This window comes from Protomyctophum bolini (genome assembly GCF_963924005.1).
Source record: "Protomyctophum bolini genome assembly, chromosome: 13".
Classification (NCBI taxonomy): Eukaryota; Metazoa; Chordata; class Actinopteri; order Myctophiformes; family Myctophidae; genus Protomyctophum; species Protomyctophum bolini.
In genome coordinates, this window is record NC_137874.1 from 43103250 (window position 1) to 43116658 (window position 13409).

Consider the following 13409-nt stretch of genomic DNA (forward strand, 5'->3'; position numbering starts at 1 on the left):
ATGGCGGAGGAAGATGCCGCTGCGACGCTGGAGCAAAGTTCTTCTGTTCTCACTGAGATCTTCACCTCTCCTCTCAACCTCAGCCTGCTGGCCCTGTGTCTGTTTCTGCTCTACAAGGTCGGTCCGACTGTAGTTTAAACTCCCAATTGATTTAGTTTATGCAATCATCAAACTTAATAACAAAGTTAAATAGGGCCGTGTGTGTGTGTGTGTGTGTGTGTGTGTGTGTGTACACACAGTACTTCTCCATTAGACTTCAGTCTTTAGTTACTGCTGGCATTTTGTTTGTTTCTATAATGAAGACAGTCACAGTTTTAAACGGATTTTTATTTATTTTTTTAGACTTTGTGTTTTCCATCTCAGTTGAGTGAGTTATAATATGTCGGTTTCCTTCTTTTGTTTAGTTTTTTGTTAGAATTTAAACTAAGTTGTCCAAAGTGATTTCCCCCCATGTTGAAATAAGTGTGACAGGTAGTCATTGCTATAGTGTGTTGAGTAACAGTGTTAAATAGCTCTATATTGTGACAGTAATCATTGCTATAGAGTGTGTTCAGTAACGGTGTTAAATAGCTCTATATTGTGACAGTAATCATTGCTATAGTGTGTGTTCAATAACAGTGTTAAATAGCTCTATAGTGTGACAGTAATCATTGCTATAGTGTGTGTTGAGTAACAGTGTTAAATAGCTCTATAGTGTGACAGTAATCATTGCTATAGTGTGTGTTCAATAACAGTGTTAAATAGCTCTATATTGTGACAGTAATCATTGCTATAGAGTGTGTTGAGTAACAGTGTTAAATAGCTCTATAGTGTGACAGTAATCATTGCTATAGTGTGTGTTCAGTAACGGTGTTAAATAGCTCTATATTGTGACAGTAATCATTGCTATAGTGTGTGTTCAGTAACAGTGTTAAATAGCTCTATATTGTGACAGTAATCATTGCTATAGAGTGTGTTCAGAACAGTGTTAAATAGCTCTATATTGTGACAGTAATCATTGCTATAGAGTGTGTTCAGTAACAGTGTTAAATAGCTCTATATTGTGACAGTAATCATTGCTATAGTGTGTGTTCAGTAACGGTGTTAAATAGCTCTATATTGTGACAGTAATCATTGCTATAGTGTGTGTTCAGTAACAGTGTTAAATAGCTCTATATTGTGACAGTAATCATTGCTATAGAGTGTGTTCAGAACAGTGTTAAATAGCTCTATATTGTGACAGTAATCATTGCTATAGAGTGTGTTCAGTAACGGTGTTAAATAGCTCTATATTGTGACAGTAATCATTGCTATAGAGTGTTCAGTAACTGTTAAATAGCTCTATATTGTGACAGTAATCATTGCTATAGAGTGTGTTTAGTAACAGAGTTAAATAGCTCTATATTGTGACAGTATTCATTGCTATAGAGTGTGTTTAGTAACAGAGTTAAATAGCTCTATATTGTGACAGTAATCATTGCTATAGAGTGTGTTCTGTAACGGTGTTAAATAGCTCTATATTGTGACAGTATTCATTGCTATAGAGTGTGTTTAGTAACAGAGTTAAATAGCTCTATATTGTGACAGTAATCATTGCTATAGAGTGTGTTCAGTAACAGAGTTAAATAGCTCTATATTGTGACAGTAATCATTGCTATAGAGTGTGTTCAGTAACAGTGTTAAATAGCTCTATATTGTGACAGTAATCATTGCTATAGAGTGTGTTCTGTAGCAGTGTTAAATAGCTCTATATTGTGACAGTAATCATTGCTATAGAGTGTGTTCTGTAGCAGTGTTAAATAGCTCTATATTGTGACAGTAATCATTGCTATAGAGTGTGTTCAGTAACAGTGTTAAATAGCTCTATATTGTGACAGTAATCATTGCTATAGAGTGTGTTCAGTAACAGTGTTAAATAGCTCTATATTGTGACAGTAATCATTGCTATAGAGTGTGTTCTGTAACGGTGTTAAATAGCTCTATATTGTGACAGTAATCATTGCTATAGAGTGTGTTCTGTAACGGTGTTAAATAGCTCTATATTGTGACAGTAATCATTGCTATAGAGTGTGTTCAGGCAGTGTTTCACATTGTATTAAATCAGACCCACAGCTTTGAGAAGCAGAGACGTAGTTGTCAAACTTGTCACCTGCTCAACTCTAGCCGCAATTTGCAACTCTAGATGTATTTAATAATGGGATGAATCTAGAGTTGCATTAGAATACCCTCCATTGACTCCCTGCTCATCCAATTTACTTTTGCTCGTCTTAAACTACGTTAAACTCGCCATCATCGCAGCTCTAGGTCAAGCTTGAATTATCCTCTTTCAATCTGCCGAGCTTTTGTTAATGTCCACCGTAGAGATGTTGTTATGAGTTACTTTCTGTCAAGAAATTCTGTGCATGTGATTATTTTTGTAGTTTGGAAGCACTCGTTTTTTGTTAACGGGTCGCGCTGCTGCCCGCAAATGCAAATTCTAAACAGGTGGTACGCACGCAGGGCCGTTCAGTGACATACGACGAGCGCTACCAAACTCCAGCACTTAGAAAAATAATCATCTGCACAGAATCTCTTGACAGAAAGTAGCTCATAACATGTCTACGGTGGATTGTTATCAAACAAAAATAGCCGATTTACAAGCTCAAAACGCGTCGCAATGCGACACGTTTTGAGCTTGTAGATTGGATATTTTTTGCTATATTTGAATTGGAATCCTGAAAAGTTACCTTTTCATCGAATTTCAAATGCATTTAGTTATAGTTATGTTAACTTTATGAACTGTTAACATACAGTAACTACATTGGACACAAAAAGACAAGAACATTTTAATACTAGTCATTAAGTACTAGTCATTTAATACCAGTCATAAAGTAATTAAAGCGGGTTTGGAATTGTGATAGCTGAAATAAATACTATATCAGTATACTATATTCAGGCCTTCTAGAGGGGGACCAGGAGGATTAGGTTATATTGTAATATATGTTCTCCTGTTCAGATCTTCAGGGGGGACCAGCCCTCAGGCCTCCTAGAGGGGGACCAGGAGGATTAATATATGTTCTCCTGTTCAGATCTTCAGGGGGGACCAGCCCTCAGGCCTCCTAGAGGGGGACCAGGAGGTTTAATATATGTTCTCCTGTTCAGATCTTCAGGGGGGACCAGCCCTCAGGCCTCCTGGAGGGGGACCAGGAGGATTAGGTTATATATAATATATGTTCTCCTGTTCAGATCTTCAGAGGGGACCAGCCCTCAGGCCTTCTAGAGGGGGACCAGGAGGATTAGGACCGTTATAATATAATATATGTTCTCCTGTTCAGATCTTCCGGGGGGACCAGCCCTCAGGCCTCCTAGAGGGGGACCAGGAGGATTAATATATGTTCTCCTGTTCAGATCTTCAGGGGGGACCAGCCCTCAGGCCTTCTAGAGGGGGACCAGGAGGTTTAATATATGTTCTCCTGTTCAGATCTTCAGAGGGGACCAGCCCTCAGGCCTCCTAGAGGGGGACCAGGAGGATTAATATATGTTCTCCTGTTCAGATCTTCAGGGGGGACCAGCCCTCAGGCCTTCTAGAGGGGGACCAGGAGGTTTAATATATGTTCTCCTGTTCAGATCTTCAGGGGGGACCAGCCCTCAGGCCTCCTAGAGGGGGACCAGGAGGTTTAATATATGTTCTCCTGTTCAGATCTTCAGGGGGGACCAGCCCTCAGGCCTCCTAGAGGGGGACCAGGAGGTTTAATATATGTTCTCCTGTTCAGATCTTCAGGGGGGACCAGCCCTCAGGCCTCCTAGAGGGGGACCAGGAGCCTCCTCTCCCCAGGATGAAGAAGAGGGACTTCAGCCTGCCGGACCTGCGTCCGTACGACGGGACCCAGAACCCTCGCATCCTCATGTCGGTCAACGGGAAGGTGTTCGACGTGACCCGGGGGAAGAAGTTCTACGGGCCAGGTGGGTCCATCCATCCATCCATCCAGCTAGCAGACCTACAAGCTCATAACGCGGCACTACTCCGTGCCGCGTTATGAGCTTGTAGATTTGCTATTTTCCAACGGCTAAAGTATAACATAATGCTTAACCCATTCTGACCGGGAGGCGGGAACCCATTTTGGTGTTGGTGTTTGGCATCATGTTATGCTTTAGCTATTGAAAAATAGCAGATCTACAAGCTCGTAGCGCGCCACCGAGTGGCGCGCTACGAGCTTGTAGGTCTGCTATTTTTGAAAAATCGAAGAACGACTGACATTTTTAGAATCTGATCTCAGGTCAGAATGGGTTAATCAGACCAGTGTGTGTCCAGTGGAAACCTGGTATGAATCTGATCTCAGGTCAGAATGGGTTCATCAGACCAGTGTGTGTCCAGTGGAAACCTGGTATGAATCTGATCTCCGGTCAGAATGGGTTAAGAACAGAACGGTGCACGCTGTCGCTGCCTCTCTGGCAGTGATTGGAGGGCCTGTGTGTTCAGGACACAGTGAAGGGTGAAAGGTCAGACCAGAGCAGCGGAAAGCAGAACCAGCCAGTTTGTTATCAGACGTGATGACATCACGACCATGACCCTTAGGCTCCAATAAACGCCAAGACAAAACTATATTTAAGCCATTTTGGTGTTTCAAGCATTATGTTGTACCCATAGAGTACTGAGTACTTATAATGTTACTTATACCCATAGAGTACTGAGTACTTATAATGTTACTTATACCCATAGAGTACTGAGTACTTATAATGTTACTTATACCCATAGACTACTGAGTACTTATAATGTTACTTATACCCATAGAGTACTGAGTACTTATAATGTTACTTATACCCATAGAGTACTGAGTACTTATAATGTTACTTATACCCATAGAGTACTGAGTACTTATAATGTTACTTATACCCATAGAGTACTGAGTCACATGCCTGTTGTATCATGAAAACGCATGCCATGACTTTGCAGATGTAACTTTCTTTTTTTTTTTTTTTTTTTGCGTCTTACGCCTTTTTATTGGTTTATTGAAGGGACAGACAGTAGGCTGACAGGAAACAGGAGAGAGATGGGGGGGGGGGGGGGGGGGGGAAGACATGCAGTAAAGGCCGTGTCGGGCTCGGGACTCGAACCCGCGGCACACTGAGACTGGATTACCAGTCGGGTGCCCAGACGGTTACGCCACCGCCTGGGCTGCAGATGTAACTTTAACCCATTCTGGGCGCGGACCCCCATTTGGTGTTTCAAGCATTCTGTTATACAAGCACATCTACAAGCTTTAGGTCTGCTATTTTTGAAAGATCGTAAAAATGCGCCACAAGTCTTTGAATAGGTATGTATTCTTTCAGAGGGAATGTTTTTTTTTATTTCGACGTCAGGCCTAAATGGGTTGATGCACCTATAATATTTGTGTCCTTGTATGCATCTCCTTTGTGTAGACATAAATAAAGTGTGGGTGGAGTGTGTGTGTGTGTGTGTGTGTGTGTGTGTGTGTGTGTGTGTGTGTGTGTGTGTGTGTGTGTGTGTGTGTGTGTGTGTGTGTGTGTGTGTGTGTGTGTGTGTGTGTGTGTGTGTGTGTGTGTGTGTGTGTGTGTGTGTGTGTGTGTGTGTGTGTGTGTGTGTGTGTGTGTTTATTTGGATCCCCATTAGCTACTACCTTAGTAGCAGCTACTCTTCCTGGGGGGTCCACACATAAAATACATTACAATTACATCATATTAAATACATTTTACAAGACTGTAAGAAAAACAAATAAAATACAACTAAATATAAAACAAGTGATTAATAAATATAACATCGCAAACCATTAATACAATTTCAGTTTGAGTGTAGCCTACCGTTCAGTATGAGTGTTCAATGACCATCATGTGTGTGTCACTCTACGCCGCAGTGGTAACCAACCTTTTCAAGCCCAAGAGCCCATTTTATTCCCAATTGTAAGCCAAGATCTACCACTAAAACGTGTTAGAAAAAACACTTGTTTTGTTGCTATTTCTGACAGGCTCAATGCATGTACACACATCCACACAAAGACTAAAGCTTAAATTAGAATAAATACTTATAGTATGTTATATTATCAATGTCAAATAATATTAAGACAAATTAGAAATAATTAGTATTAGAAATATTTTGTTTCTCATTTCAATGAATATTCACATTGGCAGATGTTCAAATGACATAGGCATAACATGACCATATATATTTGCACAGATATGGTGACATACTCTCAGGGTCAGCCCACCTTTAATGAGACTGCTGTGACTGCACTTTATCTGCAAGCGTTTTGAAATCTGGTTCATATTTAGTGATTGCCAGTCTGAGGGTGTCATTAAGATGTGAGTCAGTCATACGAGTTCTAAACTTGGATTTTATTATTTTCATTTGTGAAAAGGCCATTTCACATAAGTACGTGGAACCAAAGTAGGCATGCAGCTTCAGTGCACACGACACAATCAGGGGATACTTCTCTGCTCACAAGAGACCAAATTCCTTCTCTTTAGCTCTGACCTGCAGGTGACAGTCACTTAGGCCTACTAATCCAATAATCTCCATTTAAATATCTGAAGTTAATGCAAACACATCCTGCATTTTATCGGACAGCAGTTCAATGACAGTAGGCTCAGTAAAGAGGAGAGGGTTTGATTCAAAAGCAGCTACTTGACTCATGCGTTGTACTTCAACAAGTTTTCATATTTCATATTTATCATATTTTTTGCTCTATGTGTGCGTGTGTACAGAATTCAAACTGTAGCATTGATTATTGTCACGGACAGAAGTCATTCTTTCCCTTTGCATATGCCCTGGAGTGCACTCGCCTATTAGTTTGCATTGCAGACTGGTCTATTCAGAACACGCCCTTAATTAAAAACCAAATGCAGCTGTGTATGTGGCTCTCAGCGTGCGATACCCCCCCTCACCTCTGTGCTGGAAATATAACGTCTGGGTTTCCGAGGCTACATCCATGCTGACGCATAAGTGACTGTCCTGTTTCTGGCTAAGCTTTACGCGCAGGGCACATGAACCTCTCCTTCTCCGGTCAGTGCTGGTTGTTGTTTATTTGCATGGCTCAGAAAATGAGTAACAAACTAAAATGAGAACGTTATCGAGTTGTTGGAGGAGGAGGAGGAGAATAATAATGTTATATTTCTTATTGTGTTCTCGGGCCGCTGTGCTGTGCTGCTGCTGCGCTGTGTGCCAACCACATCATCATCTTTTCATTTTGACATGATTCACATGAAATAATAATCCTGCACCGCGTGTAGCGTTTGGTTTCATTAACGCGATCGTGACAAAATAGCCTACAGCTGCTGCTGCCAAAGATACCAAAGATTGGACAATGCTACGCAACATGGAAGTAACACTGACTCCAAGCCGTTTATAAATCAGTCAGTGAAGTCAACTTTTCACCGCCGTTTGGTCCCCGTCATCCGTCCCCCCCCCCACCCACAATCACAATCAGAAGCGTTTTCAAAGAGACGAGTAGGATATAAAGGCAGCCTGAAAGGCAAGCATTTGCATTCCAATGGGTCTGACACTTCGCGATCGACTCGAAAGGTTCCCGCGAGCTACCGGTAGCTCGCGAACCCCCGGTTGGTTACCCCTGAGGTTACCCCTGCTCTACGGGGTCTTTGCAGGTCATTTATAGTGTGTGTGTGTGTGTGTGTGTGTGTGTTCCAGAGGGCCCCTACGGGGTCTTTGCGGGCCGCGACGCCTCCAGGGGCCTCGCCACCTTCTGCCTGGAGCAGGAAGCTCTGACCGACGCCCACGACGACCTCTCTGACCTCAACGCCATGCAGACAGACAGCCTGAACGAATGGGAGACGCAGTTCACCCGTATGTACCCGTCTGTCTGTCTGTCTGTCTGTGTATGTGTATTTTATTTACCGTTTTTTAGCATCCATCATTGGCCTCCGGTGGCTCCCATGGTGTGTAGTCATCGAATATCTATAATCTCCTTGTGCACGCTGTGGGGGCTCTGATTACACATCAAGGAACACAGGAGACAGCGTTGCAACAAGCCTTTTTTAGGCGCAGTTTTATTCACTCAAAATTATATCACATAGTCTTTTCAGCCTACAGCTAGTAGGGAGAGGGCGGGAGGAGGACTCAGCCCTAGAAAAGGTGAATAAGGTTTTTAACTCAGGTTGTGGGACTTCTCCGTCCCTGGGTCCAAATAACGGTGCTTTACAGCGGGCCGTGTCCTCCAGTCAAATAGTCTCTTATATAGGGGATAGGGGGAATGAGTTGCCATAAGCCTCCGAGCCCAACGGCAGGTTTAGTCGGTGCCTGGATAGTCCCGTTAGACAAGAGAATCACAACACAATTACTATGGGTCGATCAATATAATATAATTATGTTATATTATATTATATAATATCATATGGTGAGAGGGAATATGGGTTGGTCTTACCGAGCACCAGGTCAGTCTGTCCCCCCGGGAGAGTCTCGACTAGACTGAGAGAGAGAGAGGGCTTTTATGTTGTCTGGGTGTCAGCACGCAGGTGTCAGCTCGTCTGATAATTGTAATTGAAGAGATGCCGTGGGATGTACCGTGCGTCCTGGACCACACCCAGCACGGAGCGTCTCAGGCCTTCCCTCCCTCTCTCTCTCTCTCTCTCTCTCCCCGGGGTTACCAACCCGTGGTGCGCGGTCCTCGACCGAGACGCCACAACGCACACGATCTAAGTATTTATTGTGACTCTGTCTCTCTGTGACACAGAAGTATTTATTGTGACTCTGTCTCTCTGTGACACAGAAGTATTTATTGTGACTCTGTCTCTCTGTGACACAGAAGTATTTATTGTGACTCTGTCTCTCTGTGACACAGAAGTATTTATTGTGACTCTGTCTCTCTGTGACACAGAAGTATTTATTGTGACTCTGTCTCTCTGTGACACAGAAGTATTTATTGTGACTCTGTCTCTCTGTGACACAGAAGTATTTATTGTGACTCTGTCTCTCTGTGACACAGAAGTATTTCTTGTGACTCTGTCTCTCTGTGACACAGAAGTATTTCTTGTGTATTTATCGTGTATCTACAGAGAAGTACGACTACGTGGGGAAGCTTCTGAAGCCGGGGGAGGAGCCGACAGAATACACCGATGACGAGGACCTCAAGGACCGGCAGGAGAAGAAGACGGAGTAGAACCAGCACGCACACACACACACACACACGCACACACACACACACACACACACACACACACACACACACACACACACACACATACACGCGCACACACGCGCATGCCTTACCTGATAATGCCTCTCTGTGTGCCTTTCTGTGTTGTACACCATGCTACAGCAGCAGTTGACCTGATCTGTTTTACACACACCTCATGAAGCCTTGAATTCAGTCTATAATTCAGTCTATGGACTCTATGGTCTGTTGCATTCCTGTGCCGATCATTTGATGACCGGGCCGTCGCTCATTAGGAGGCTCTGTAGGCAGGAGACCTCAGTCAGAACCGTCTCTCCGTAGGAGGCTGTGTAGGCAGGAGACCTCATTCAGAACCGTCTCTCAATAGGAGGCTCTGTAGGCAGGAGACCTCAGTCAGAACCGTCTCTCAATAGGAGGCTCTGTAGGCAGGAGACCTCAGTCAGAACCATCTCCTCAATAGGAGGCTCTGTAGGCAGGAGACCTCAGTCAGAACCATCTCCTCAACAGGAGACTCTGTAGGTAGGTAACCTCGCCTCACCAGGCTTTCCACCACCTCGGAGGAAAGCCTGGTCTCTGTTTCAAAAGTCCGTATGATCCTGTCGGGAGCGGATGATATCGTTACGGTCATGTTGTAGTATTGTTTTGTAGTCGACAGCCGATATCATCCTGATGACTACAAAACAATACTACAACATGACGTAACGATATCATCCTGATGACTACAAAACAATACTACAACATGACGTAACGATATCATCCTGATGACTACAAAACAATACTACAACATGACGTAACGATATCATCCTGATGACTACAAAACAATACTACAACATGACGTAACAATATCATCCTGATGACTACAAAACAATACTACAACATGACGTAACGATATCATCCTGATGACTACAAAACAATACTACAACATGACGTAACGATATCATCCTGATGACTACAAAACAATACTACAACATGACGTAGCCATATCATCCGCTCCCGACAGGATCATACACCCTAAATGAAATGGTGCCCAGGCTAGTAGGTAGGAGACCTCAGAACCTTATTTAGGTGCTGGTATAAAGAAATAAATGACTGTATTCGGCTTCATGGGGGTGTGTGTAATCCATAGGAAAAGAAGTAATCTTTAGGGTGAACTGGGGCGACGCTGCTCATTCATAAAGTGCATTCTATTAATTGTCTTCCAAACGACGACCATAATTCAGCCGGTAGTTCTGTGTAGTTGTGTAGTTCTGTGTGGTTCTGTGTAGTTGTGTAGTTCTGTGTGGTTCTGTGTAGTTGTGTGTACTTCACACACAGCTGGCGTCTAGAACGTGTAATTATCTGCTACGCCGTCTCGCGCCCAGAACAGCCGAGCTTGTCGACGGATTGTTTTCGGCACGAGACACAGGGCTACTCAATTAATCAATCTGCCTTATTGAGAGAGAGAGAGAGAGAGAGAGAGAGAGAGAGAGAGAGAGAGGGCCCCTATTGGACCATAAAGTCACTGTGACATCACGCACACTGTACACACACACACACACACACAATGTAAAATTGGCATCACACACACAGAGGCGCGCGGAAAATAAGTCAGTTCAGTCATTCTCTGCCTTTTGCATTTCAAGGACCCCCCCCCCCCACCCAGTCTACACTGTAAAGACCTCAATGTTCATTTAACCTTTGAGAGTTCTACAGACCTGTAAAAGGGGTCCATTTTGGTTGCTATAACTATCAGTCATTTTTAGCTGGGACCCTCTCTGGAACGTACTGTACCTCAAGGGTCATTGTTATTGTTAAATGTGTGTTCGGTGCTGCGACACTCTATATTTCATGCATTTAGTTAAACTGTTTAAAAATGATTTGAGGTAATTGACGTGATGTTTCCACGACAACCCGGTTGGTGAACAAACACATTTCCTGTCCTGTTGTGAGGATATTTGCAAGTGCCGGGCCTAAGATATTGTACGACAGATTCAAGTAAACCGTTTGTTCCTTACATAGTCAGCCTTGTTTTATACAGAGTAATCCAGTAAGAGAGTGGCGACACTAGCGTTGACTCCCATTGTAACAATGGAATGCGGAAGTGGCTCATTCTAATCATTCCAATGTTTGGAACTATAGCCCAAAGGCACCCGCTTTGTCTCAATGGGATAGTTCCAGCCACAGGAGCAATGTGTGGAACTATAGCCCATAGGCACCCGCTTTGTCTCAATGGGATAGTTCCAACCATAGGAGCAATGTGTGGAACTATAGCCCAAAGGCACCCGCTTTGTCTCAATGGGATAGTTCCAATGTGTGGATCTATAGCCCATAGGCACCCGCTTTGTCTCAATGGGATAGTTCCAGCCATAGGAGCAATGTGTGGAACTATAGCCCATAAGGCACCCGCTTTGTCTCAATGGGATAGTTCCGGCCATAGGAGCAATGTGTGGAACTATAGCCCATAAGGCACCCGCTTTGTCTCAATGGGATAGTTCCGGCCATAGGAGCAATGTGTGGAACTATAGCCCATAGGCACCCACTTTGTCTCAATGGGATAGTTCCAATGTTTGGAACTATAGCCCATAGGCACCCACTTTGTCTCAATGGGATAGTTCCAATGTTTGGAACTATAGCCCATAGACACCCGCTTTGCAGTGAGATCAAAGTCTGTCGCTGCTCTCCTACTCTACACTGGTTTTATACATATATGACGCTTTGTATGGTCTCGTTAATATATTAACCTTGCAGCAATACTTTTTTTTAAAGATGCATCATCATTAGTCCTACATGATAGGATCACGTTTCACTCTTAACGCCCGTTATTTACAGAATACATTATTGTATTGTTGTTATTGTCCAAGTTGGTAAAAGAAAATGGGTTGGGGGGAAATATAACGCTGCTCTTGAGAGTTTAATTATTGTTCAAATGAACAATGATGCTGATTTGTTTATTGTTTTAATTGTTGTTCATGTGAATAATTGATTGTTCATGGTTCATAATCTCAGACGGAACGTTTAGACTAGAGGTTGCAGTTCAGATTGTACCGTAGTCCAGCATTCTTTTGTTGGATTGAAACGGACGAGATCCAACGGTTTTGAACATTCCAGAATTAAAAATGCATTTTTACATCCATTCAACTATAAATGTCATTGTATTGTGTGATATTTTGATACAATTGATAAATAAATATTATATAATGGAGTCAGTTGTTTGTGATTCTAATTATTGCGGCTTCTCGTCATTTGTTTTTTTATTAATTCATGACATTTTTATTGCATAGCCAATGTGTAATGACTTTTAAACATCTACTTTTTTTTTAATACATTTTATCCCATGATTTTGCAACACTTTTTTTCACCCAGTGTCAAATTATCTAATGTAATCCTGGGATTCCAGGGATTCTCATGTCTTAATGACTGTTAGTAGGGCGTTCCACATTTTGGTGGCATTTATGGTGTCGTCCACATTTAACAGTTTTGTTGTGCTTGAAATGTACTGTAATTCTGCAAACTGTTTAATAAATACTTCAATCATCAATCAATTAACCTAAATTAACATGATAGATAAAATGCAAAAGAAAAAATGTACAAAGGTTAGTTTTTACTGCCCCCAAGTGGCGATTTCCGGAATTACACGTGACAATAATTGTGTGGCGTGAATGTGAATCATCGAGTGTACTCATCACCGTTATTACATAGCTTGTAGATGTGTTCTTTTTTGTGCGTATGTTCCGGACGCACATTTTAAAGCTGTTTAAAGCAGTGCTATACCTTTTAAACAGATCTTAAATCTGAGTTTGTCTGTATACTATTTAAATAGTCTTGAGAAAACAAAACAATGCTGCCATTTGTCCCAACAGTTTGCAGAATTACAGTACATTTCAAGCACAACACCATAAAAGCATTACACTTGTTTACAAGAGGGTCCACCATGTTCAATTCATCAAAACAGACGTACAAATGCACACGTCTTCTTTTATTGTATTGTATTGTAGCCTATTTGTGACACTTGCTCACTTGCTTTGGTAATGTAAACCAGTGGTTCCCAAACCTTTTCATGTCAAGGACCCCCGCAGTTTACCCATTTCTATCTCTGGGACCCCAATATATATTGTAAAAATCAAGTTAATTTAACTCTGAGAGTGTACAAATAGATGGTTCCATTTGTACACTCTCTCAGTCATTTGGTTCCAAACTATCATTTAGCTGGGGACCCCCTGGAACTCCCTCAAGGACCCCTATAGGGGTCCCCGGACCCCACTTTGGGAACCACTGATGTAAATGTATGTTTCTCATGCCAATAAAGCTCATTTGAATTGAATTGTACGT

The 13409-nt window shown here is 42.4% G+C and overlaps 1 protein-coding gene across 1 annotated transcript; it reads left to right on the forward strand.

Annotated features, from left to right (window-relative positions):
* pgrmc1 (progesterone receptor membrane component 1) lies at positions 1–12282 on the forward strand (the record flags this gene model as incomplete). Its single annotated transcript, XM_080779383.1, has 4 exons — positions 1–117; positions 3732–3921; positions 7619–7774; positions 8983–12282. 4 exons carry the CDS (start codon positions 1–3, stop codon positions 9084–9086), a joined length of 567 nt encoding a protein of 188 aa, XP_080635509.1. The 3' UTR covers positions 9087–12282.
* Between the last annotated feature and the right edge of the window lie 1127 nt (positions 12283–13409).